At 39.3% G+C, this 27,887-nt stretch overlaps 1 protein-coding gene across 1 annotated transcript in view; it reads right to left on the bottom strand.

Moving 5' to 3' along the window:
- Window positions 1-26,061, bottom strand: part of tmem108 (transmembrane protein 108) — a 40,154-nt gene extending 14,093 nt beyond the window's left edge. The window contains exons 1-2 of the mRNA XM_005798597.2: window positions 25,457-26,061; window positions 2,414-2,497 (exon numbers count right to left, since the gene is read on the bottom strand). Coding sequence (XP_005798654.1) covers window positions 2,414-2,453 — 40 coding nt within the window. The 5' untranslated portion in view covers window positions 2,454-2,497; window positions 25,457-26,061. The remainder of the gene's footprint in view (window positions 1-2,413; window positions 2,498-25,456) is intronic.
- Window positions 26,062-27,887: the final 1,826 nt, after the last annotated feature.

The following is a 27,887-nucleotide window of genomic DNA, read 5'->3' as shown; positions in this document are numbered from 1 at the left end:
AGCCTGTTCAAGGAAGCATAATAGATATAAAAGGTGGCACTAAGAATTACTAGCACTTAAACTCTCTTTGTTTAAGTGCTTTTCCTTTTAGAGCCTTGATTGCATAGAAGATAATAATCTCCAGATTTGTTTCAATGACGTTCACGGAGATAAACGTCGACGCTTCTAGAGTTCAGCTTGATGGATCCCAGCAAAGGCACAAACAGACAAATTCCTCTGGTTTGCTTATGGGTGTGGATGTCTACCATCCTGGGTAGATCAGTGTCCCAGGGGCGGACACAGACAGATAGGGCGCATCCTGTGGATATCTGGGGCGTGCTGGAGGAGGCCTGGGTGGGTGGAGTATGAGGGCGGAGGGTGGAGGCGGAGAGGAGGAGGGGGACTCTACAGATGTGAGCTCAGAGATAAGAGGCAAAGCTCTCGGTGCAGGGTAATGGCTTCCTGTTTGAACGGCTCAGAAATTGTTTGTCAGGTTACAGCAGCTTTGAACTTGTTTATCTAAGAATCAGACAGTGAGAGAATGCAGAAACAAGAGCAACAAAGAGTCCCTGTGCTGTTTACTTGGGGAGCGATTTAGCTGCTGTCACAGCAGCAATGGGATGTGACAGGAAGGAGAGACATTAAACAGGAAGTTCTCTGGAATCTGGAAAAAACAGAGTCTGAAAAGGTGCACACTTATGGTTCTGACTTACAAAACAATTTAAACATGTTTACTTTAAAGAGCCCTAATGAGCTAAAACTAGAATATTAGACCTCTTTTCACTGACTGACCCTTCTTTGTATGCACTTCACTTCCATATTGCAAGAACTTCAAAAAGTCTGGATCAATAGTTCTTTGAAAGATTTCCTTCAGACTTTGGCTGCTTTCATAGTTTTGTTTTAAGACAAACATATTTAATACTTCAGTTAAACTGTCATTGAACATCTAAGGCATAAAAAACTGTTGTGTTTACATCAACTGTGTCCAAACCTTTTAATTGTGGGTTAAAATGGTCATGTAAAAAATATATTTTTTATATTTGATAAACAATTACTCTCTTGATAAACAATTAATTGCAATCAATTGATTACTGAAATAATAATCAACTAATTCAGTAATCGATTAGATCAACTGGAGTATACAGACTCTAAAACATGCCATTAAGCATGAAACTTTGCAAATGATCTATTTTAAAAGATGCCATAATTTCTTTAGCTGAATGTATAGAAAAAAATCACCAATTGGTATGTGAATCTCTAATTAAAAGATAAGAAAGTTATTATAATATGATGTAAGAGGAGAGAAATGACAGATTACAAAGTAAATAATCTTTTAGTTGCTGTATCTGCAGCATCTCCTGTCTTTCTTCTTCTACAGATTTCTTTTCCACTCAGAGAAATCTTTCCACCTGTGCTTAGAGACATGGGTCTCAGGTGGGCCCTTCAGGTCCATCTAACCGAAAAAGAAAAACCTAATGAAAGCGAGCCTGAGGAAACCTGGGGCTCAGCTGGCCTTCCAACAGAAAACATAAAAGAAAGCTGGGATTATAATTTCAAAGAAAGGATTCAGTTGAAGGGGCAATAAAAATCTCCAAAATATGATTGTGATATTAAGTTTGGACAGATTTAACCCAGACATTTTCCTCCTTTTCTCCCAACTCTTAAGGCATTCTCAGCGGTCCGGGTTTGTCTCCTCCGAGGGATTGAGGCAGATTTGTCAGAAACTGCCTGTGGCTCCTCTGCCCCGAGGTTCTGTTCAGGGGGTAAATATCAGATATCATCAGCCATTTTAGCACACCATCCTGGAGCGCTGGTGGCTCTCAGGTCCGCCTGAGTGCTCCATATTCATGTGACATTCCATGCTGGGATCCTGCCACGGCTCAGCGCATCTCCTCCCTGAGCTTGTACATTTCAAAAAACACAAACCTGACAAGCAGCAACGAGAAGAGGCATGTCTGCAAACTGCAGGGTTCTGGAGGTATTTTCATCAATCAAAAACGAACTGTTTTATTTTAATGTAAAGCAATTTGAAATGCCTTCTTGCCTTGAAATGTAACATATAAATAAACTTGACTTGACTTAAATTCAAGACGTTTAATATATTACACAAAGTGATATATTTTAAACACTTATTTCAGTTAATAAGCAACAACATTTTCAATCACATGTTGTCCTTCCACTTAGCTTTCCAACAATATATTTGGATAGAGCATCCTTAAACCAGGAAAATGAATGGAATTAGTTTTCTGACACATAGAAAACGCATAAAAGTACAACTTATAATTCTTTATGTGAAATGTTTACTTTCACTCTGCCCAGAAGCCAGCCTCATTCAGCTTTATTCTGCCTCATTCAGCCTCATTCTACCTCATTCTGCTTCATTCAGCCTCATTCTGCTTCATTCTGCCTCATGCACCTCCTATCCTCTACTCACTCAGCAGCTGGCAGCGCAGGACCTGCAGACTTGTCTTCATGGTATCATGTGATCCGGCTCCTCCTCCACAGTGCTCATGGTTCTCTGCAAAAAGAACAAGAGGAAAGATGAAACCTGCCGCTAAAGTATGAAAATCACATCCAAGTCATAGTTAAAGTCTGATTATTTTGTATTTATGGGAAGATTTTTACACATAAAGAGTGACCTCTTACAGTTTACTAACTAAATCATTAATTTTCATCAAGTGGTGTTTTTTTTTCTTAAATCAGACCCTCTACTAAATTTAAAACCACTCACGTGCTTCATGTCTGCTTTCACACTGGAACAAACAGTGGGCATGCACTGTGGGATGTTTAGACGTTTAATTCTTCAGTTTAATGAAAACAAATGTATACAAAAATAGAGAATTAGACACAAGCTGGGTAAGTCCCAAACCATCTTCTTACATTCATATCTTCACTCCTTCCTATAATTAACAAGCATCATCTTTTGGAGTACATCTGTAAGTTAAAAGTCATAAAAATTTTCCAAAGAGATGTAGTCTGATTGATAAGCAAACAGACATGCTGGAGATTGAAAATCACAGACATGCTGGAGAGGCTTTGGGGAGGTAAACACGGAGAACGGAGGGCAGCGATAGACTTGATTTCACAGCAGAACAGGGGAAAGCTTTCTCAGTCTTCTGATGAGCAATCACACTTCAGCTCTGAACTGACGTGCCATACGAAAACAAGATAAGCTGCAGAACCATACTAATGTGTAAAGGTCCACTTGTCTTAAAATTACAAGAAATAAGTTGTTTTAATGAGGAAAGTTTCAATAAAGTTATCAAAATATGTTTAAATACTTCAGTCCATGTGTTTTTTGTCTTCAAAATAGACAGTTGTTTGCCTATTTGTTTCCAGTAAGTATCATCTGTAAAACTTATACCAAAGTATAAATACTCAACAATCCACATGTATTTATTTTTTTATTTTTTGTGTTGGACTTTTGATAAAATCATTCATTCTCATAATATTATGACATTATTCTTGTAATTAAAAACAAAATGATACTCCATCGTAGAGTTCAGTTGAATGAAACAAGATGGCTTCCCACCCGGAGAGTTTTTACTTCACTCTCATGTATGGAAACCTAAGGAATGCATTGATGGGGAAAAAAAATCTGATTTTCCAAAAATTAAATAATCAAAAAACAACAATTTACTTAATTGATACAATTGATATCTACAGAAAGAGTATATATTTATAGCAAAGCAGAAACAGTTGTCTTTCATCATCTCTGGCTATAAAGAAAGTTGTTTCTAAATAAGATGATCAAATTAATGACAATCACACATCTATGTACTGTTGAAATTTTGTCCCAATGTTCTTTCAGGTGAGATTACAAATTACAAAGAGATTTAAAAATGCAAAAAAACCATTGTTTGCTAAGACTTCTTGCAGCAAATAAAAGGAAAGCAAAACATTGTGTATCTGCGGAGAAAAATAAGCAGAGCAAACAGAAAATAAAGCAAAAATCTCTTAAACACTTTCCACATGCTGCCGATTCTTCAACTGGAGAGGGGAAAAAAATAAAACACGCATGGCAACTGACGTGCTCACAGGCGGCAGCCCTCACCATGGCAACCGTAATGGTACATCACTGCAAATTCACATTCATTCAAAGGGCTCAGACAGACGAGAGGGGGGATGAGGAGGGGATACTTAGAAATCCTCACTGAACCCAAACTAAATAGGAAAATCCACTCACAGTCTGCTTGTTTTTTGCTACTCAGAGACAGGTCTTGGTCCTCGTAGCGGCTCTGAATGGTGTGTCTGGAGGCAGGGTGGTGGCGGCAGGGGACCAGAGGGCAGTGGCAAGGTCAGCCGAGATGGCAGAATGAAATAAGGCCGTCACTCGATTGCTCTGTGACCAACGCTCGCAGGGACAACAATGCTTTAATTTTGGACTTCCCTCCATTCTGTACATGGGGAGGGGAGGGAGCAGTTTGGTTGCTAGCGCTTAGCGGCTGCAGCCTGAGATTTTCTCCACAACAGGAGAGAAAGGGGAGTATGGGAATCAGAGATGGTGGTGTGAAGCACAGTAAACTGATAACTGGACCCTCAACAACAACAAATCCTTAACTCAGTGTTCAAAACCAAATCCCTCCAGTTCTGGCATAACTACCACGTCTCACTCCTAGCCTTTTGTAGAAAAGCGGCATGATGAAAATGTTCACTTTATACGAGGACAGTAACCCTAAACGTACAGCAAGAGCTACAATGTTAAAAAAAATTGATGCTCACAAATGTTTTCCATCCAATCTGACTGAACTTGAGCTATTTTTAAAAAGGAAGCCATTTTTTTTAGAGATATACCACCAGGTATTAGATGTAAATACATCATAAAGTATTGACTAAAACAAGCTGAATATGAATGTATAAAACATGTAAATTTAACATCTAAGACATTTTTTCAACTTGTTTTTTGTTTTTGTTGGTCTAACTCAAAACACCCCTAGTAAAACACACTGAGGTTTGTGTTGGATTGTTACAAAGTATTGAAAAGTGTTTTGCAGAGCTTTGTATCTGTAATTTTATGCACATAAAACTCCGGTTTCAACCGAGCTGAATTAACTGCAACCCTGGTTTGGTCTGATCGTTCAGCTCCATCTCCAATTTTACATGACCCTGCCCTTTCTCTGCAACCCAGGGAATGTGCCGCCTCAGAGGTCGTTCACGTTTCCTTTGATGCCGTTTTGCCCCCCGATGGAAATCAGCAAACAATACCTGATAAGACGATGACTAATGAGTTGCTTTTGTTTTCTGAGCGGAGGAAGATGGCTCCTCAATCTGCAGCAGATGGTTGCTGTAACTCAGAAGTCAGACTTCATATCTGGGGAGCTTTTAATGCCATGTTGATTGTCAACTTCCAAAATCACATCTTGACAAATTATGAGAGATTTTCTACAGATTTCTGCACATGAACAAGTCTTGATAAAAGTCGGTAGAAAGTTGAAGTAATATCAACAGTTCTTTGTCTGACCTGCAGGGCTTTAATAACTAAATAATTCAGCTACCTGATAAATGCTTCCAACTATAAAGCAGAGGAAACAACAGGCCCAAATGAGAGCAAACAAAATGGAAAATTTTTCCATGAGAAGGAATGCTTTGCTGAATCTCTGAGTCAGCCTGGAAGTGGCAGAGAAAGTTGCTGGTGTCGTTTCATGGAGGTTGGCGGCGGCTGTTCAGGTTATCAGTCAGCACACTCACCTCCCATCAGGCCCGATGGCAGCACAGGGAGCATTAAAAGAACATTAAGGTACCGGTTTGTTATTTCTCTGCTGGTAAACCTACCTGTTCCAGCCACAAAGCCAAAAATAGCAAGATGAAAAAACTTTTTATAAGCACTTTCACTTTGCTTTTACTCATCACAAAATAAATTTGAGCAGTCAAGTCCTCATTTTAAGAGTCTGTATGCTCCTTTAACTAGAGTATACAGACTCAAAAAAGGACAATTGCTGAAAGAACAACATATTCAGAGAAGTAATTAAACCAAAAATGTGCAAAAAGTGTATACATTTCAAACCTGGTTCAAATTCGGTAAAACCCCCCAAAATATCTCCTATTAGATGACTTTTACTATCCAATTATTATTCAGTTAATCAAATGAATAAAGCAGAAAGGGCTGAGCTTTTCACATGTTGATGTTGAAATTATTTTTTTTAGCTGCAGATGCATCCTTTGCTAGAAATGATCAAGCATGCACAAAAAGAGAAAGACTTTATTGTATATCAGGCAAATACATTTTTATTTTCTTATTTGCAAAAGGAATTAAATTACCTATTTGTATTTTTTTTTAATGCATTTCTAATATTGTATGAAACAAGCTTAAATGGTTAAAATAAAAATGTGCAGAACATGTCATTTTGCTATCCAATTAATCAGTAATCATCAAAATAATCAATTAATTCATATCTAAGATTATTGTTAGTAGCAGCATTAACCTATTCTACAAGTTATTTTGAGTAAAAATGTGGCACTGCTTATTTTGGTTTTGTTTGATTATCTTATATTAGGCTGTAAAAGCTAAATTAGTTTCTATTTGTTCTGATATTATGCCTAGAACAAATACATCTTTTGTATTGCAAATTTAGGAGTGGAAGTTTCTTCAAAATGTTATATCAGCAGATTTCTTATTGTCAAATGACTCATAAGAAAAAATATCTCGAACTGAAATTTCTGCACTTATGTAGCCACAGTTGTTCCAGATTCCTGCATCATCCTGATCGATATCTGTGCTCACTGAACGAGCCGTCTTAGATTTGTTCCCAGGAGAATAAATCTAACACATCAGCACTGAAAACCAGCATAGTGTAGCGCTAAAGATGATGCATTTGTCTGAAGCTATAAACAGACAAGGGAGTAAAATATCAGCATATGTGTGGGTTGCTTTTTAGTTAGTCTTCGTTTTACTTTGACGCCTCGTTGAGATGGGTCTGAAAACATTGCATATTGGCGTAATCCTCTCTTAACAACCTTACTTCACAGAAACCGTGTTGCTGCAGCTCTCAAAGGATGAATGAGCCTGAAACACGTTCAGCAAAGAAAATCTCACTCAGAGAGCACTGAGCACCGGAGCTCAGGGGCGGCTGAGTGGGAGTGGAGCAACAGCACCGGCCTCTTTATTACTCAGCTGCACACGCAGATACAAACCAGTGACCGAAGCAATTCATCAGAGGAACTCAGGCACGTCTGTAGGTGTATAAATATGCAAGGAACCGGCAAAAAAGATAAATGATAACCAGCCAAGGGTTGCTCCACAGACATTAATAAGTAGAAACTTTGCCATTGTTAACTTCCTGTGAAAGTCATAGCTGGTATAAGTCCACTGGATCTGTGTCAAACTCAAGGCTCAGGGGCCAAATCTGTTTTTTATGTGGCCTTCTAGACTCCAAATCACATCAATAAGTCCCTCCAGTTTTTCACAAATATGCAAAATTCACACAAAATCACACATTTTCTTCTGATTTTTACTGCAATCTTTTCTCAAAATTGGACAAAAACATTGAGTTTAAGTGACTGCTGCCTCAGCCTTACTCGCTGTCAAGTTATAGTCTGTGACAGACACAGTGATTAATAAAAAGTCACATTTAACATCATACATTAGTGCAAATATTGTAAAAACTCCTTACAAGTTAGTAAATTAGCACCATGAAATCAGTGATTTTAATTGCAAAAAAACAACCAGAAAATCCTGGATGGACTGACCAGTGTGAAAAGATATTCAATATCATTTTAATTTAAAGAAACACTTGGTGAATGCTGAAACAACTATTTATTGTTATTTTAACAGTTTAATGAGCTTTATCAATGCATTCAGATTTTTGGTATGATGAAAATGAGTTTGACACCCCTGATATAACTGGAATATTTCTACTATCAACTCAGAATAGTCAGTGAAAATGAGTCTCTTTAAAAGTTCAATTTAAATTCATGCTTATGGGATTATCATTTAATAAACACCCAGAATAACAGCAGAGCTATCAGATGTGGGATTTTACAACAGTTGTGCAGGTTGGGCGGCTCATGTTTAGAGTTGCAAGTCTCCTGTAAAGTTGTTAGCATGCTAAGCTCTGGGCTTTAGTGCAAGTTCTCTAAATCCTCTAAATACCAAGACAGATCCCAAATCAATTCTTCAGGAGGTTGGGCTTTCTTCCTTAAATTTCAAATGTTCGCCTGGATATTTTTGCTTATTTTAATTGTATGCAGTTCTTTAAATGTTCTGTGAGTATATATATTTATATTTATACGTTTGGTGGAGTTGTGGGAGTTGTAAAGACTCGGGTTTGCTGCATAACGCACTCTGAAGGCAGGATCTGGGGTGCTGACAGGAAACATGGCCGGTGGGAATAACCTGTGACAGACTTGTTATGTCACCAAAAAGAGGAGACCGACCGCAGAGCAGAGATCAAGCGCTGGGAGTGATGGAGAGAGCGGAGCTGTGATCAGTGTTAAAAGTCAGAGCTGACAGACAGCAGCACACAAGAGATGCTGCTGTTTCTGGTCTCAAATCGCTGCTTGGTTTGACTCTGCGACTCGACACAGAGGATCTTCTCCCAGAAGTCTAACTGGATTCAACAGCTTCTTTATAAATGTTAAATAAGTGATAGAAAATAGCTAATTTAATGCAAAATAAACAGACAGATGCTTATTATTAAAACATGTATTTCTGCAACCTCAACCTAATTAATATAAATGATGAAAACTGTAATAATCTTATAATTGAAAAAGTTTTCAAAAAGTTTTGATTTTGGTTTGTTTGGGTCTTTTTCAAAATGTTGCGTTTGATTTGCATTCTGTTCAGTCAAACTTTTGCACATATTTTACTTTCATGTTTTGTAAGTCAGTGTTCAAAAAATGTCTTTGCCTTTTCAATAAACTTTGACGAGTTTAATTGCCTAAATTTTAACCAGAAATTTTTTTGTAAAATTTTCTTTCTTGTTTTAAAAATGTTAGATTTACAAAATTTTAATAAGGTTTTTATGTTTTTAAGGTATATTCCTGCTGGATATTAACATTTCCTGTCATCTTTTGTTATCCCATTTGTTGTCTCGTAACCCCTGGTCTAAAGTTTTGTCTCTTTTCTTGCAACATTTCCAAACGCTTGCTTTAAAAATAAAATTTTTGTTCATTTTTGATTTTTTTTTTACTTCAGGACCTTTTCACCCCCTCCTCAGTGGAAGATACTCCACTATTTGCACAGACTCTCACGTACCCGAAGACTGTTGATACACCTGCAAATCCCTGCACAAGCTTTACTCCTTTTCTCCTGAGAGTTATAGGGATGAAGGAACAGATATTGGGATGCAGCTCGCCTTCACTGCTGTCTGACTCGTAAATATCCCTCCATCCTTCTATATCCTTCGCTCCCTCCATCTCCTCTTCCCTTTCATCCTGATGTGACCCTCAGACTGAGCAGGCGGCTCGCTGATGATCAAGAACAACATGAGACCACGATGTGTCATGTCTTCTGAGACTTGTCAGAACTGGTAACAGGATCTAAAAATAGCCTCCCTGCAGAAGCAAATGAAAAAAGGCTTGGAGGTGAAAGGTGATTTCACAACTCTGACTGAATGCATGAAACATTAGGAGGAAGTTGCTGCATGGTCCCACTCAAAATGTTAAAAATCATCTTTCTTTCTGTCAAAAGTGAGTATATGTGAACTGGGTAGTTACAAAAAAAATTTCTATAGCTGTTTTATATCTAAAACAACTCCTTTGTTGCTTTATGTAAAAAGAAAATCTGGAAAATCATCTGAAGTGAGGCTGATCGACTAGGAAAGAAGTAGATAATCTGAGTTATATCACTAACTACCTAATTCTTCAAAGATTACATGTTTACTGGCTACTCACACTACTTTAGACTTTAACTGAGAACTAAAACATATTCCTGAGACGGTTCGCTGATTAATTTCTATTTTTCCAGGATGAATCTTTGGCAGCTTGAAGATGATGGTCCTTTTTTCGAAGATGTTGAGGAAAGAAAAAGCCCCAAACTGCAAACCTTCATCCTTTTCTCTTCTCGCCTTTAAAGTTGAGACACGCTTTTCTCAAAATAAAAAAAATTTAGACTTTTAGCTCCAGACACTTCATGCTCATGCGGCTCTTTCAGTTATTTAGGCCAGTGGTTCTCAAACTTTTTTCAGTGATGTACCCCCTTAAAAATATATTTTTAGTCAAGTACCCCCTGACACTGGCAAAACATTTTTGGAACAAAAAAGAGGTACAGTGCCTTCTTTTTCACTTTATCTATACTTTCAGCAGCATTGCTGCTATGCTTTAGCCACGTCTCCATAGTTACAGTGTAATCATGATAACGACAGGTCGTTGACGAGTGCCCTGGGTCCGTGGGTCAAACTAACTTGGTGGGGGGGTCCGTTTTATTTTAAAGGATATTGAAACTAAATACTGAATATAAAATTCAGTGCATGAACACACATTTATATTTTATCGAACTTTTTACAAAATAATTTTTCCCAAGACTTATTATGAGGAGCCTACTGATTTTTTAAAGATATTTTGAAAAGCTTCACGTACCCCCTGCAGTACCTCCACGTACCCCCAGGGGTACGCGTACCCCCATTTGAGAACCACTGATTTAGGTTATGTTCACACAGCAGGTCTTCAGATGCTTTTTTTGTGGAATCATTCATACTACTAATTAAACGCGATTCAGACTTTGAACAGTTTGCAACCTGAAAGCGACGTGCATGTGCAGAGAAAGAACGTTAACGTCACACAGCAGCGGACGCAATAATGACGCCACCATCTATGGATTGATTTTAAAGTTGTTGAGTAATCGCAGCTGACAGTGTTGTCATAAGATGAAGGGAGTGTCGGCCATTTTTTACCATGACCTCTGGTTCAGAATTATGATGCAAGTCTCACATCAATGACATAAAAGTTATTAATATGGAAAAAAAAGGGATTTGGGTCACATTTGCCTACGTAGCCCAAGACTCACCTGTTCATTGTTATGATTCTGCTAAATACAAATGTTCTCCTTTTTCAATAATTCCTTGCTATATTCACCTGTTGTTCTCCACCTTTTGCCCTCCTGTGTAATTCATATTCTTTTGCCATCTTGGCTCTCAGTTTTGTAAATTTTCAGATTTTATCTTGTTAGGTTAAAATTCTGGGTTAATCTGCCTGAAGATTTCCTTCCTGCACTTCTAGGATTACGTTATCCTTCCCCTGTGAGCATACAAACAAACAAAGTCAAATTAAGAATAAAGCTGGTCTAAAAAGTCAAAATATGATACAAATGTAAAATTAGGCAGCCAGTCCACTATCCTTTACTCAAACATCAGTAGCCTGACTTTAAAGCCAACTGCCAAAAATCCAGTGTTCCTTGAAGTAAATCGTACGCTCTTTTAATTCCCATAGAAAGCTATTTGGACACCAATAATTGATTTTTGTCAGAGGTGCCAGCCTCCCTGCTCCACATCCTTCCCGCAGCTCACACAGCATTTTGATATTTCAGGCGAGCAAATCTCAAAGTCAGAGTGTAGAAAAACTTTTGATTGGCAGAGCAAATCTTCCACCGTTTACAGGAAGCTGGGAGGTTAGGCCAACACGAGATTTCCTCTTTAAGCAGTGAAATGGTCGTCCTCCATCTGACAGCCCATCTGCAGCAGGTTGAACACCTATCACATGTTACTGTCAGACCTACTGGAGGACACCGCGCTTTTTCTGGGACTTGGTTTGAGAATACAAGCGAGCAGAAAGAGAGTGACTCAGCAGGAGATAAATGCCAAATCAAAATGCTCAACATGAGTCAAAGCAGTTTCTTTTTACTGCTTTTCCACCAGAGGCTGCATACTAAATTTGTTGAATCTTGGAATAACATTTGCATGAAACATTAATGTGAATTAATGCAAGCTGAGCCAGAAAAGCACTGCTCTTAGAAATCGCTCATTCTAACATTGCATGTTTTGCTCGTTTTGAATCGCTGTAATTCTGGCACAGAGTTAAAGAAAATAGAAAAGATAAGTAGTGCTGTTGTTATTTGTAAAAGCAGCAATGTCTATCAAGAAAAAAAAAGAAAATATACAATAATTCATTAGCAAATTTCCCAAATTTTATTTTGTTTTCAAGCTGAGTGGCATCCTCCCAACAGCACATGCTTCAATCAGATTACAGCTCAGCGTGTTTCCTGTTCAAGTTATTGTCAACTCCAGATATTTAATAAAAACAGAGTCTTCTCCTGGGGTTTTAAATTGAGACAAAAAGATAAAACAACATGACACAGCAATAACTCTGCAACACAGAGGGCGCTGTCAGCCGATATCAATCCTCCAGCTGCCCAGCAGAAATCCCAGTAACCCTCCAGAACTGAGCAGGTAGAAATCGCTAAAAAAACTCACTAAGTCACCGTGAGCAATGAGGCTTTGATGTTAACTTTTGACTGAAACGGTATTAGTGCTCTGCAGCTCGCTGCTGAAAGGGGGTAGTTTGTCAAAGTGCTGCCCACCAGGGAAAAACGGTGACATTGTCAGAACCGAGTCCATGTAATGTCCTCTAGTCTGGAGGAGCTTCACTGACATTAAAGGTACATAAAATGAGGAATCGGTATTGAAGCACTCCTCTTTCAGAAAGCTTCATATCATTCAACTAAATATCATACAAGAACACGGAAGTAACTTAATATGCTTTGAGAGGACAAGATAAAAAATGTAGTGCTGAAAATGATAATGATTTGGGTTTGAAATGCACATCTTTCAGGTTTTGGTTGATGCAAATCCTTTAATCATACAAGGAAAAACAGCTCAAACATTCCCATTTCCTTTAAATCAAGCTATAAAGGTGGAGCCATATATCTACCTCAGCAAGCAGGGTGGAGGGAGATTAATTACTAGTTTGGAGAGCTGGATTTAGGAATTTGATGCCCTATCCTTACAGGTCATTTTTCTGCAATCTGTTATGTGCACATCAACTTCCACGTTTTGTTTTTCCGATCTTTCTAAAGTGTTTTCATTTCTAAAAATGTCTTCCTCCGCTCAACAAACATGACCCCAAATGTTACTGTATGCGAATACACCAACTAGGCAATATCTTTTCCACAAGTTACTGTGATAAATGATAAAATTGTTGTTTTGAGACCATTTTCAAGTAATATATTGGCAATTGCATAACAATACAAGAACAGATTCTCAAAGAATAAAATTTTAATTCTTATGAACATTTAACACTGGAACTGGAAGACATTCAAAATATCAAAAATAAACAAACAAAACAACAAAAACAATAAATAAAATCACACATCCATCCATCCATCCATCCGTCCGTCCATCCGTCCATCCATCCATCCATCCATCCATTTGATTCCTTTAAACAAACCTTTAAACTCATTTCACTTTGCACTGGTTCTTGGTAGTTAATTAACAGGTGATTGAACATTTTTAACTATATTTTCCTTCTGCTCCTGAAAGAAATCCAGTTTTTACAAGCCAGCGCTACCAGTTCAACATTTAAGGAATCCGGACATTCCTACCAATCAGCCTGAACTATAAAAACTTATACTAAAGTAACCTAGGACACCCACAAAGTATCTATAATGATGATAGTTTTTGAAGAATACAAAAAAAAAAAAAAATTCAATGTGCAGGTTTGCAACAGAGGTTGCATTCAGTGTGAAAGCAAACTGCACCAGCTTAAAACGTAAGAAATGTTTTAATTTCACTATTTAATTAAACCAAGTCTACCGGATTGTCAGTTAGGAAAAAATCCTGAAGCTACAAACTAACTTTTACATTTGATTCTGAAATAACATAATGACAATAAGATCTTACTGTAGAGTCTGTGGCTCCAGATCAACATTAGAGATCGGTATTCGAAGATCTAAATGGGCAAATATTTCACAAGAGGGAGCGCAAGTAATATTTTCCTGCACACGTACTATTTGTAATCTTTGAAATGCACAGATACCCTTGTTTGCCTGGCGTAAGGCAGGAAACAAGGCCTCTTGCCACATTCAGGAATGTCCACGGAAGAGAAAGAAAGTCTGCACCATGCCACATATTTAGAAACGCGTATTGTTTCCACAGTGTCTCTTCCTGCCACAACCATTCATTTGCAAACTATAGAAATAACAACACACACGTTTCAGAAACTCCATGACGCTTCTCGCTCTACATACATAACCTCTAGATGTAACCTCTTGTCTGGTGACAATGGCAGGAACAAAGGGCAGTGGAAGGATGTTTGTCAGAGGCATGAGGGGGTAGCATTGTACCTCATTTCCTTGAGGGGTGCAGCAGGGATGAGTGGACGAGAAGAGAAACATCCGTACTGAACGTCCAAGACCCGTGAAAATCCGGCCAGGCGATCACCACGTGGCCTGAGCCAAAAGAGCAAGAAGGATCGAGGGAAAGATGTTGCATTGTTCTCATCCTCCACCCATTCCATCCCCCCACCTTTAGTGAGACGGATTAATGCCAAGAGCTGCTAGTACTGAGAGTGTCTGGCTTGTGTATGCTGACAGACACATCGAGTTAGGCCTTCTCCATTTTAATCAGGATAACAGACAAGGGTAGACAAAAACACAACAAGGACTGTGTGCCTGAGACTGGAGGATTTACTAGTGGATGAGTAGCTCAGTTACTCAGCTCCCCAAACAGACAGAGAGCCTAATCAGCCAATTACAAGAAGAACACACTGTATGTTTTGCAGCATGCCTAGGTTTGTGCTTGGGACTCTGTAAAGGAGGTTTGTTTTTAAAGCAACGGAGCCTTTAGTCTCTGATCCAGACGAGTGACCTCTGTGTCCTTCAGTGGATAAAGAGATGATGTTTGGTTTGGAGTTAGACGTGTAAAGGTTGATGGACAGGGGACCAGTGGCGGGCACAGCTGTAATGACTGGAGCCTCTCAGCGGCCATGGGACTGATGTTCAGCTGATGACAGAAGATATGACAGCATGGCGACCTGACGGGGCTGACATTTTAAAAGGGAGAGCCAACTGAGGCCTTGTCCTGTGGGAACTCAGTCAGAATAAGAGGTGACTGAGGGGTTGAGTTTGTGACATGTTATTTGGATTACCATCAGGCAGCAGACAGCAAAAAAAGTGGCAGAATCTGAACATTTTATAATCTACAATACCCTGCGCTGCAACAAGAACTACTGAAATAAATGACATGAAAATCTAGACATACATGCAATGTCCTTACAAAAATGTAAACAAAAATGAAGTAGCATCAGGTTTTAGCAGTTATAGGATTTCTCTTTTGTCGTTGGCAGTCATTTCTCCTTCTAGCATTATACTCACATGTTTGTTTTTGTTGTATTTACCCAGAGTGCCCTGCAACATAGTCTGCTTCCTGCTTTTGGAGCGGTCTCCAGTCTGCTTGGCACCACGTATTCATTTGGACCACACCAGAGTTCTGTTCAACCGAACCCAGACTTAGGTTCGCAGATCTTAGAGAACAAAAATAATAATTTTCAAACAAAAATGGGTGTCTAATTGCTGCCCTGCACTCGGCATCCAGCTAAACGGCTGTGAAAAATGAAGCAAAGCGATTCAGAGGAATCTGCACTCTGCTGATAACTCCGCCTTTCACAACTCTGAGAGCCCAGAAGCCCACGTGCAACAACAGAGCTCATTGTGTAAGCTCCTCAGTGAATTGTTCTTATAGGTGTTGGGCAACAATGTACATATACCCTGTAAGCTGCTTTTGCCCAGATTACTCTCTAGCATCCATCAAACATCTCGTGTACATGCCTGGTGGAGAAATAATGAAGCAATCACTGCAAACCCCTCGGCGAACTAATTATTGGCGTCGGCGTCAGAGAAAGGGGCGCCTGTGTGTTGACAGTTTACCAGGAGGAAAAAAACGCCCCAGCGACAGAAGTTTAATTACCAGAGGATGAGGAGCTTTGCTTCATCTCTAAAGATGTGTAGAAGAACAAGTCATAGTCAGCGTGGATCGAATCAGATGACGACACGTCATACAGAGTCAACAGTCAGAGTTTAATTCCCATTTTTGTACTTCCAGTTGTGTTTATATTGCTTCTAAAAACAGATGTCAGATGATTTTTCTTTTTCAGTTAATGTTTCTTGTTGTTATCAAACCCCTCTGCCCCCAATTGTAATGCCTCAAATTACCTAGCAACCGCAGCGAAGCCCAGACGTCACCTAGCAACCCAAGCTGAGCTACAGCACCTTTGTTGAGCTGGTTTTATTGGCTGCTGGAAAAGACAAGTGTTTTGTTGTCGACTTACCAACCAGAAACCACTTGTTGCATTCTTACTGGTTGTGCAGGAGGCTCCACTTCTGCTTCTCAAAGATGTACGGTTGTATAATTGTGAGTTGGAGGTGTGGCCAGCAGTAGCTTATTTGGATTTAAAGAGACAAGCAGCTCATTCTGAAAAAAAGAGTTCAAAATAACCGGAACTGACCAAACTAAAATCTCATTATCCAAGAATGATTTGTGCAAAAAATGTCATGAACATGTTTTGTAGAGCCAATAGGCCAATCCTAACCTGTTGAAGGAAGCATAGTGTGTGGAGAAACAGCTTCAGAATATTGTGATTGCTTCATTTCATTACAGAAGGACATGGGAGTGCCAGGCTGACAGTGTATCACCATCATGCTGAACTCAGTCCTGGACACAGCGACAGTGAAACAGGGGCTGACCTATCCCACATCATACAAAGTGAATGTCAGTGACATTCCTGCAGCCTGTTAACAGCTCCCCCTCTTAAATGTCAGCCGCTTGGCTGAGAGATGGAGAGGAGGCCTAGCTGAGAGAGAATTAGCAGGTGTCTGTACCTCCATCACCAACAGTGAACAACACGGCGGGATGAGGAGCAAATTACTGGCAAAAGAGTCAAGAACGGAGTGAGTTCCCCACAGGAGAGCACAGAGAGCTGATGGCAGAGGACTGTACCACAAAAAAGAGAAAGCTGTGCATGCAGCCATGCAGTGAAAATGTAAGAATTGATTTTCAATGAGCAGATCTGATTGAAACAAGCATTTAACCAAATTACCAACAAAAACAGCTCAAGCTCAGTCTGATTTGACTGAGAGGTACTTGTGAAGTCTTGCCACAAATTGGCACTTAGATTCAGGTTTGGACTTTGACTGAGCCGTTTTGACATGAATATAATTCTTCTGCTGGAAGCTGAAGAATTTGTGATAATCTGCAAAATCAGTTTATAAATTTCAATTTAATTAAAAACACACTGTATTTATCCCAAAGAGAAATTAAATGTTGCTGTAACTCATACCATCCAAGTATCTTCAAAGTGGATGGTGATGCTATGTTCACTAAAGATTTTTGGTAGCAGTCAGTCTCGCAATGAACCTCTGACTGAAGACTGTTGCTATAAGACAGTTTCACGAATATCATGACATGCAAACAGCTAAATATGTTGGCAGCAGGGATTATATTCCATGGATATAAGTCCTGGATGACAACATCACTTGTTAGCAAGCTCTGCTAATCCACCTTATTAGCATTTGCTGCTCCTCTTTAACGCTCTGTCTGACTGTATGGTTAGAACATTATATTTATGATATATTGTGCAACCCTGGCTCAGATAATGTTCTTCTCAAACCCCACAGTATGATGCTGCCACCACTATGTTTAAAAGTGAGGATGAGTTGTTCAAGATAACATTTTGCACAAAACCCAAAAAGTTACATTTTGTCCTCATTGGCCTTTTATGAGAGCAAATTTTTCCACACGTTTGCTGTGTCTCTTCCACTCTTCCATAAGGGAAATGTAGACTTTGCCATGTCAGCTAACTGAATTGTGGATCAACGCAGTCATAATATGTAGCATCATATTATAAAACATTAAAGAGCAGGAGTTTGTTTCTAGAGCCTTTAGTTTGTCCAATCAGATTATATTGTTCTGCCGTTGCTCCTTTTTTAAGCCAATTGTGCGCTTAGAAAAGAAAAATCCATCCTACACGATAGTGGCACTGTCTCCATGGTGACGTGGTTGCCAAATCACCATCCCTGACACCACAAACACATTTACAACACACAAAAGAGCCAAAATCTCACCATGTCATTACAGTTTTTGTGCAGTCTAAATAAATTCAGGAGTGCGTCTGTCTCGGATTAGCCCCCGAGGCGCAAATCTGCTAGACTGTGATGCAAATCAGAGGAGGAGAAGGGAATAATTAATGCTCTTTAATCAGGAGGTGAATTATGCTGATAGTTTCACATTCGAGGGATTCTCCCAGAGGTGCTTGATGCCTTGATTGTGGAAAAATGTCAAATGCCAAGACACATTAGGCAAAGAAGAGATCAGAAATACAGTCTCTGTTCTGGTTCTAGCAGCAGCTGTCATACAGAGGAACGGTTCAGCTGAAACTGGAGGTTTCTTTTGGCAAATCATGAGTGACAAAGCTACTCATGCAAAGGAAGCCATGACAGTTCAGCTTAAAACGACAGTATATATACCACATCGTGAAAAAGTGTTTGCTCTCCTGGCAGGATACTTCTGTCTTCCGCTTAAATGTTTCCATTTCATATTAATCTCAGTAAACACGAAATGCAGATTTCAAGAAATAACTTAATTTATCGAGGGGTAAATCCAAACCAACCAGACCTCGTGTGAAAAAGTTATTGGGTTTAAAGCTAAATACTGGTTGGACAACTGTTTTGTGATGAGACAATGAATTTTTCACTGTGGAGAAATTTTAACACACTTTTACTTCCAGAATTGTTTTAAATCGGCCACATTGGGGAATTTGTTTGAGCATTTCTTTTTATGTCAGTAGTATTTATGCTAAATATTTTAATTGTCTCTTTAGCTATATCCATTTGTTTTTACTCTGGGTCTCCTTGATGAGACTCCTCACCAAGGAAGCGTCCTAACCAAATCCCAAGCCACAATATTTAGTTTAATAAATGTTTTTGTATGTTTGAAGCCTATAATTCTTCAAAAAAGTGGAAGAAGTAAAGCTTTCACTACTCTGCAAAGTTTCCATTTCTTCTCTCAACACTCAGAGCCTTTTTGGTATTTAGGATGTAGTTTGCTGAATGGACCAGACGCCTCTCCAGTAAATCACGTCCTAGCTGATGTGATTTCACCAACACTTTACCTGAAAGCCCATCAGCTGTGGCGGTCTCATCAATCATACTCTCCAGCAGCCATGAAATAAGCTGTGTGACATGGGGCATAACACAGACTGAAAGTGGTGGGTATAAACTCTCAAAAGCTCCACATGCTGTTTCTTGCTCAATGTAAGTTAGATTTAGTGAGACTCACGGTATCATAAGGTGGTCTTGCATGTGTGGAAAGGAAATACAGCAATTTGTAAATAGGAGTGGTAAAATGAAGATGGCCACGCTTCTAAGATCAGATAGGGAAGCTGATGCCTCTTGTCTCATCAGTTCACAGCAACAATTAGCTGCTGACAGTGAGATGAGAACTCAATAATGAGATCCATCATGGCGGAAGGGGTGAGACTGCGAATTCCTCAACAGATGATGCTACTTAGATTTGGGGCCCCAATTAGAAAAGTTTTGTTTGATACTGACTATGTGCCAAATTCCTATACATTTCTATATAATAGAATATAATACATGCATGGATGGATGAATACATGGATGGATGGATAGATTGATGAAGAAGTCAAATCAATTGATGGATGGACAAATGGATGTTTGGTTGGTTGGATGGATGGATGGATGATTGGATGGATGGATGGATGGATGGATGGATGGATGGATGGATGGATGGATGGATGGATGGATGGATGGATGGATGGATGGATCGATGGATGGATGGATGGATGGATAGATTGGTGAAGAAGTCAAATTAATTGATAGATGAACAAATGGATAGTTGGATGGATGGAAACTTAAACAATGAAACAGGAATTAGATCTAATTAAAATGAAATCTCTCTGTCTGTAAAACATTTGGTATTTTTTTCTTTAGTACACTTTCAATTTCTATATTAATCCAGAAACGAACAGTTAGAACCTAAATGAGAGACAAGTAAAAACCAAAAGGATCTTTCTGGGGAGTTTTTACTCCAGCAGGCATTCATTTTTGAGGAACGTTTTTCCTCAAAAACGCCAGCTTCTTATTTCCACAGCTGCTGTTTTCCAAGGAAATGGGTGATGATTTGCTTCCCGGTTAGTCGGGGTCACAGCTTGACATCCGTCCAAGGCTCTGAATAATCCTCACAGGTGTTCCCCACCATCACTGTGCATACACCTGCTTGTTTTGTCATTCCCTGAGTCAACAACACCCTCTCTACCTTTCCTACCACCATAATCCCATTGGACCCAGTCATTTACACAAAATGGTAAAGAAATACGCTAGTGGATCCAAAACCAAAATATTTCTTGCAGTTAATTTTTTATACAACACACCCGATAACACCCACTTTGATTTTCCTCCTGCGTCTCTATGGAATATTTCTCTCTCTGATAGGAAAGCCAGATTAAAGGCTTCTCTGATCTTAAAGACACAAACAAATTCTCTTCAAACAGAATGCAGTAGGAAGGAAACTGATGCAAGATGCTAATTCACAGACTGGAGCGATAAAGACCAAAGACTCCTGGCTTCCTCCTATAAGAGATTTGATTCAATCTTTGCAGAACTGCAAGTATTTTTAAAGTGCAGCAGCTGAAGAAAAACTGGGCACTTCAGGGATCCGTCACTGCGCTCACGTATACAAAGCTCAGTGGTTTAGGACGATTTCCTCCTGTGCCTTTAAATGAGAAGTCTAAGTGTCTGCCGCGTAAGAAGGTCAGTTCACCTTAAAATGGGAACGTGAACGTCTGTGCAAAATGTCAGAGTAATCCATCCCTGATCTGTCAAGATATTTCACTCAACAACCTCACATCTCATAAGCTTCAGAAAAGTCAGGCGGCTCTGGGCTGATAAAACATAACATGTCAGATTCAAAATAACAACTAAATGTTGCATTTTTTTATTGTAGTTAAATGCTTGTCCACAGAATGTGATGAAATGTTTAAAAATATTGCAAAGCAAAGGAGAAAGTTCTGAAAATGAGCCAACAAATTTCTTGGCACCCATGAGAGAAATGTACGTTGGAATTTGATTGCATTTGCTGAAGTTTTCCAACAATAATCTATAGAGATTCTTATCCTGTCTCTTATATCCTCCTTAATTGGTCACGTTTTGGGCCATTAATCTGTTGAAAGACCCAGTGGTTACCCATTTTCAGACCACTGGACTCTCTCTTTAAAGCCTGCTGGTATTTCTCAGATGCTAACAAGAATCTAAACACTTTGCAGAAAAAAAAAGTCTCACAGCACCATAAATCCGCTAATGCGGTTTCCTTTTTTGTTTCACGCTGGACCAACGTTGGAGGTCTTAAATTTCATCTCTCCACAGCATATCGTTCAAGTTATAGTTCCGGTAGTGTTTAGCAAACTCTGCATTTATGTTTGTGATGGTAGGACAGACAATGCTTTTACTTTTTATCTTGTAGTTTTTGCCTTACTTAAATGACATCTTTGTTGGTTTTTCCCATTTCATAGAGTGGCTTATAGAAACAAACCCTTTTTGTGCTGTTTTATTATTAACCCAGTCAAGAAGGAGGTCAGTTTAAAACAGAAGACAGTAAATCTATTATTACAGTCACTGATTAAATGTGCTCAAATTAAAAGGTTGGATTCTTTTATTTTTACTTGAAGATGCCAATAAACAAAGAGGATGCTGGTTTTTTTAAACATTACACAACTTAGGTAATAATTATTGGTAGGTCATAAGAAGGACTTTAATACCGTTCTCTTTTGAATTGGTTATTTTCATTTTATTTATGTTCATCATTGTCTGTTAGGACATAATAAGCTCCGTTTCTCGTGTTGCAAATGTAACTTTCCAGGCTAAGTCCTTGTTTTAATTCATGCATCATTTTCACAATAAATGCTTCATCCATTTATGTGCAATAATTTTTGATCATAATCAATTATGCTGTTGAATTTTACAATAAAGAGCTATTTAGATTTCACTATGTTAAAACCATACACACAATATTAGGTCTTAACACAATAAGAAGATGTTTCAATAAGTTTTTGAGAATAAAACGTCTTTGGAGCAAAAGGTAAAACTTTCTAAGAATCATAAATGTCCACCTTAGTTCTTTGTATTTTGAGTGAATATAGAACATTTTGTTCTATTTGTTCAAGCACCAAATCTTTATAAACACACGGAAGAGTTGTTGATGTTCCAGATTTATTCCAGGTTAAAGCTACAAACGTGAAGAAGATGCTCCTCAACCAGCTGTCTGATTGCTCAGCTTCCTGAAAGTCTCCATAGCAACACTGGAAAACATCTCTCGTTATGCAACATATTTAAACCAACTCTCCGCCAGTCGTTTTCTGGATCCCTTTGGTCCCCGAAGGTGACCATCAGTGGGTGGAGGTGCAGATCGGAGTGGCATGGCTGCAGCTGAGGAATGTCAGGAATCCCCCCGCTTGTAAACAGCTCATGCTCCGATGGTTTCCCGCACGTCTTATCTCCCTGTGCCCATCGCCTGCTCCAGTCACCATAACGGTCAGTTCCAACTCCCACTTTTCTTCCTGTTGCCACTGCTCTGTGTGGGCAGGTGTGTTTGCTGGTGTTTATCAGGCCTTTTGTTCACCCCAGAGATCACATGGTCTGTGTTTCATCGCGATTATGAAACTGCTGCCTACAGAATAACGACTAAGAGAACCAACACCTTGGTTCTCTTAGTCTCTCTTACTCTTGGAAAAGGTCTAGGGGTTCTGCTCAACAAAATCAAAAGCTGATGTTTTTTAATTTTTTTTACCATTGTTGAGTTAAGTAGCTTTTCCCTGTTATTCAACTTGGAATCCCCCCTGTAGTTATAACCTATGACTCCCTTTAAATAGAAGTAATTTCCAAAGCAGGTAATAAAGCATGGCATTTAGAAAATAATTCTGGTTCAGACCGTTTTCTGCTTGGTGAAGGAAAGCACAAAGTCCAACCTGAGCACAGGCTGTATACCACTGAGGCCCCATGGGGGGCCACATTCCACCTCACTGTGTACCACTTTGCACTAGTCATGAGGGACGCCGACTTAAAATTATAATTCCTGCTTTCTAAGTCCCCGGTCGGCCCTTTTCCCATCAGCTCGGACATTTAGCCACAGGAGTCACAAGCCAGAGTTTCCCTTTTCCTGCGAATTCCTCCGATAAGCTCGCTTCACAAAGGCCCGCTACTGCTGGATGGGACAGCCAATATTTTCCGGGTGTTTTTCCATTGTTAATGCAGACCTTTTCCTGACACTGGTGATAAGAGAGCAGCTGCTGAGATTGTTCAGCGGCTGTCCTGTGAAAAATTCCTCCCAAAGCTGACAGCATATGTTAGGCTGAATGGTGTGGTGTCGAAGTGACTGAAATTATCATTTTTGATAAACTCGGTGATTCTCATTTACTAAGACTGGATTTGTTGCATTTTTGTTAACTCAAAATTAAATCAACTAAAGGTTTCACAAAGTTAATGAGATACAGTATTCTTGGATTTTTACAAAGCATAAACAGTTCTCCAGGCTTTTTTAGGAGTCTTTCTTTGGATTTTTCAGGCAAGAAAGCTTTTTATAATTCAAATTTATAAAAAGGTCATATTTGAATAAAATAATGGTGGTTCATTGATCTTTGGACATCACCAGGCTGTTTTTTTTTTTTTTTTTGATGGATCTACATGTAAAACTTCTGACAACACTGTTTATATCTAGTCAATTTTCCAAAGTTTAACTGCTTAAAACTAATGTCTTTGCCTGCACACATAAATTTTCAGTTGGCAGTAACTGACAATTTAGACAAGCTAGGTGGTTATATTTTGAATTAAAGGTTAATGCAGTGTGAATTACAGATGAGTTGTGGGTTTTCAAAGTAAAAGCTCCTGGCAGATACTCCAACATTTAAAAATTAATTTGGCTTTGACAGTAATAACAGTCAGGGGTTCCTTTCAAGTTGGGTAAAGACATGCCCAATACAGAAAATGTTTAAAGACATGCTTTACCCAACTTGATATAAACTAACAACACAAAATGGTTCTCCATATTCATGCACCAACTGTATATGTCCTATTTGGCACCTGATATGGGTCTAATCCATACATTTAATGTCACATTTTCTTTAAAAAACATTCGTTGCTCATCTTCCAAGATAAACAGTAAGATATGTTTTTACATCCTTTCTCTTTATTTTATGAGTGGCAGCCATGTTGGATTTTGGGTTGGCCAGAAATTGTACTTCAAGATGCCCTCCAATAAAGTTTTCAGCTTAAAACTTCCAACTTCAAAGAACATGGAAACACTTATGAAAATGTTTATAATCTGTTGTCTGATTTGGATTGCCTTGATACCATTCAAGTTGATAATTATCATAATGAATGTGTTGTTCAGGTGTTTTCCATACTGGTGAAATTGAGGACATTTTATGTTTCTTCCTGTCTCAATTAAAAGATCTAACTGTCTGAAGAAAGCAGCAACAACTGAGGATGAACAAGTTCACACAAGTCATCTCCATTTTTCCCTTTGCCTTCATTCGATCAAAAATGGGGCATCATTAATAGCCTATAGGTCCCTCGGGATAAACCCAACCGGTCACTAAGCATTGTACACACAGCATAAATGTCCTCATTAGCCTTAAGTGCTTTGCTCATGTGTTCCCTAATACCCCATTCATGTTGTCCCAGCATGTCAGCTTGCTCCGAGGGAGCTGTCAGCTACAGATGTCCCCTCTTGCTCCATCCCCCCACTCATGGCCCACATGGCTCTGGAGAATTGTCCCCCTCCAAACAGAACAAAGGATTTTGGGGGGTTTATGTGGACAGCATGCGACCAAACATTCCTGACACAATGGGAAGGGCTGGCTGGCAGGAGCAGTAAGTGGACACTTTAAACCTGGGCTCTTTGTGAGCCAACTATTCCAAGAAGTACAAAGCTTAGGGTTCTGCCCTGAAATGGGAGGACTGGTATTATAGTTGAACATTTTTAGGAGAGTTGTCTCCTTTGTTTGCCTTGTTCTTTCCAGGTCATTAAAGCAATTAAGAATTTGGAAGATCTTTGAGGCAGATGTGTGCAAGTTGTACGACTTAAGAAAGTTTATCAGTGGAGGAAAAGTAAACCAATCATTGCATCTTCACAAACCATCACTCAATGCATGGTATTCCCAATAATTCTTGTTGTAGAACAAGAGTTACAAACCAGATATGACGAATGATGAAAACACAAGACCTATTCACCTCCTGTGCAATATTACTGGAAATCTCCAGGAATCTTCACATACCTCGCCAACAACATCTCAGCATCTTATCCTGGACTGTTCTCTACTTTATTCCACCAATTTCCAGATCATCCAGTACAATCAGCTAAATGATTACATTGGCTTTCCTGCAGTATTCACAATGTCTTCATGTTCAAAACCCTACACACCTTTAAAGGAGATCACGATTGCTTCGAATACCCATGTGAGATGCTCTGAATATTAAAGAAGCAATGAGTCAATAAGGTGCAGAGAACAGGGTGAGGAAGTGGGATAAAGTGGAGGTTCTTACCTATGACACAAGGTGCTCTGAAACGTCGGGTACTTGGCGTATCCGAGAAAAACGCATCCGACAAGCCGCGCTGCCGGACTTCACACCACCCAGGCGCACATGTTGCCCGTCCCCGTCGTTAATAAACGCAGAAAAGAAGAAGCCAGCAGAGCCGCGGACCGAGTCTCCGTGCGGGTATCCCGGCCGGCTGGTGTTTGTAACGCGCCGGACTCTAGATGCGCAGGGCGCCTCCCCTCGCCGGACTCCCGAACATGTGAGCCCACCTTTCCTCTCTCCGTGCTGACGCCATAAATAGACCCGGACGTGAAGCAGCAGCCCTCCTTCCTCTCCACAGCCGCCACCGGTGATGAAGCAGCGGTCCGCGGTGGCTCGGTGCGCAGGACGCCGGTGCCACCCATCCACCGCCAGGAGGATTTCTCGGGGAGTGAGGACGGGCAGAGAATTTTAATGAGGACTGCTGCAGTTTCCTTCCTGATCGGAGGATCGTGGTAAAAACTCACCCGCTAGCCCAAAGGCTTTAAGGTTTTAAGGTAGTTGTCTCTCACAAGAGGATGAAGTGATGCAATGATGAAGAGTCAGGAAGACTCAACTCCTGGACTCCTGCCAGCCAGCAGAGGGTGGCATAAAAGCACCTCTATGGGGCACCTGTTGATAATTAGATAACACAGCCTTCCCTACCAAGCAGAGTGGGCCAATAAAACATACTTTTCATTTAGTATTAAAGTGCTGAATCAGTTAGTCTCAATTTCTTCATATGTTGCCCTTAACACGTCATTGTTTTTTAATGGTTCTTGATTTAAAGCTCTCCATGTTTTCTTTGGACGCTTGCTGCTTTTTAAGATTTATTTTCAGAAGACATTGACATGTTTTTCATTTTTAAGCGATTTAACTCCTACCTATGATTTATTCTGATTAAATATCCCTAAACGCTAACGACAAACCAGTGTTATGTCAGCACAAAACAGATCAGCTAAGGTGTGCAAATAGGATTTTACCCAGTCTTGTTCTTAAAATGAATTTTGGTATGAGTAAATTGGCACTAAAAGAACCCCATAATGACACTTCACGGACGAGATGGGTGTCAAATTGGGCCATATGGATTTTTTCCAAGGTTAAACGGGTCACAAATAGATTTTGGTCAGGTTAAATTTGAACTAAATGAGTCTCAAACAGATTTTCTCAGACTTCATGGTGACTAATCCTTTGGTCGTCCAGACTAAATCAATATTATATGTGGGTGGCTGCCAATGGGCCCCATTTATGGGACCCACCTGGATTGACTAAATACAAGTCAAATTTACAAATTTAGACTCCCTACATAAATCTTATCTGAAATTGGCATGATATGATGCAATCCATTCATGACCCTCATGGGTCCCATATTTTACCTGCATTGGGTGTGTAAAGCATCAAACAAGATTATAATCAGGCTGTATGGGTACTAAATAGGCTTCTTTTAAGGGACCAACTATTATGTTACAATGGATATTTGCAAAACCAACTGGGCTCCTAATGTAAGTCCTGAGTTGTTTCTCAATTGGGAAATAAGAAAACCAGTTTATGCAATAGTCTGAGAGCCCATATAGGTCCCACTTTACAAAAATGACCAGGTAATAAAAACAGAACACAATTGCTGTGACTTTAAATTTTATTGAAACAAAACAGTCAGGTCACTTACTGTACATGGGCCCCATATGGACTTTTCTCAGACTGGATTGGTGCTTATGTAGATATCAATGTACAAAATCTAGGTCCCATATGAGTCCCACCTTTACCATCAACAACACCAGTTGGGCCCCCATGCAGATCTTAAATGGAATCAGTTCAAATTGTACATCTTAGACGCAATAAAAGATCTTAGCAATCATGTGTACTTGGGAACCACATGGATTTTGTTCTGACTTGATGTTCCTGGGCTCATAATGGACTTTTTGACATGCTGGGATTTAGTAAATACAACTTGTATGTACAAAAACAGTTGGTTTCCCTCTCTAGGTGTTAGTTGGGTCTCAAATAGAAATGAAAATAATTTACATAGCGTATAACTCTCATTAACCGGATTTATCCTGAATCAAACCTATACAGACTATTACAAGAGGGCCACTATGTAACACTTTACAATTAAGAAAAAAACTCAAACAAGTGGCTTGACAGAAAATAACAGCTTCCTGAATGGGGCCCAGATAGATTTTACAAACTAGACTCAGACCGAGTTAGTATGATATAGGCCTTGGTTAGGTTTTGAATTGGTTTGGTAACAAAAAAAAAGTAGAATCCAACGGGTTTTTCACTTTTCATTTAGAGTTGCACTATAGAGGAACAATATGTTGCGCTTTAGATAATCTTAGTTTAGTTTAAGCATATTTATCTTCCCATATAAAACCCATATGGAGTACAGGTGTAAATAAGGGCATGAAACAGGTGAACAACC

This window comes from Xiphophorus maculatus, chromosome 21 (assembly GCF_002775205.1).
Source record: "Xiphophorus maculatus strain JP 163 A chromosome 21, X_maculatus-5.0-male, whole genome shotgun sequence".
In the NCBI taxonomy this organism is placed as follows: domain Eukaryota; kingdom Metazoa; phylum Chordata; class Actinopteri; order Cyprinodontiformes; family Poeciliidae; genus Xiphophorus; species Xiphophorus maculatus.
This window is presented reverse-complemented; position numbering and strand designations above follow the sequence as displayed.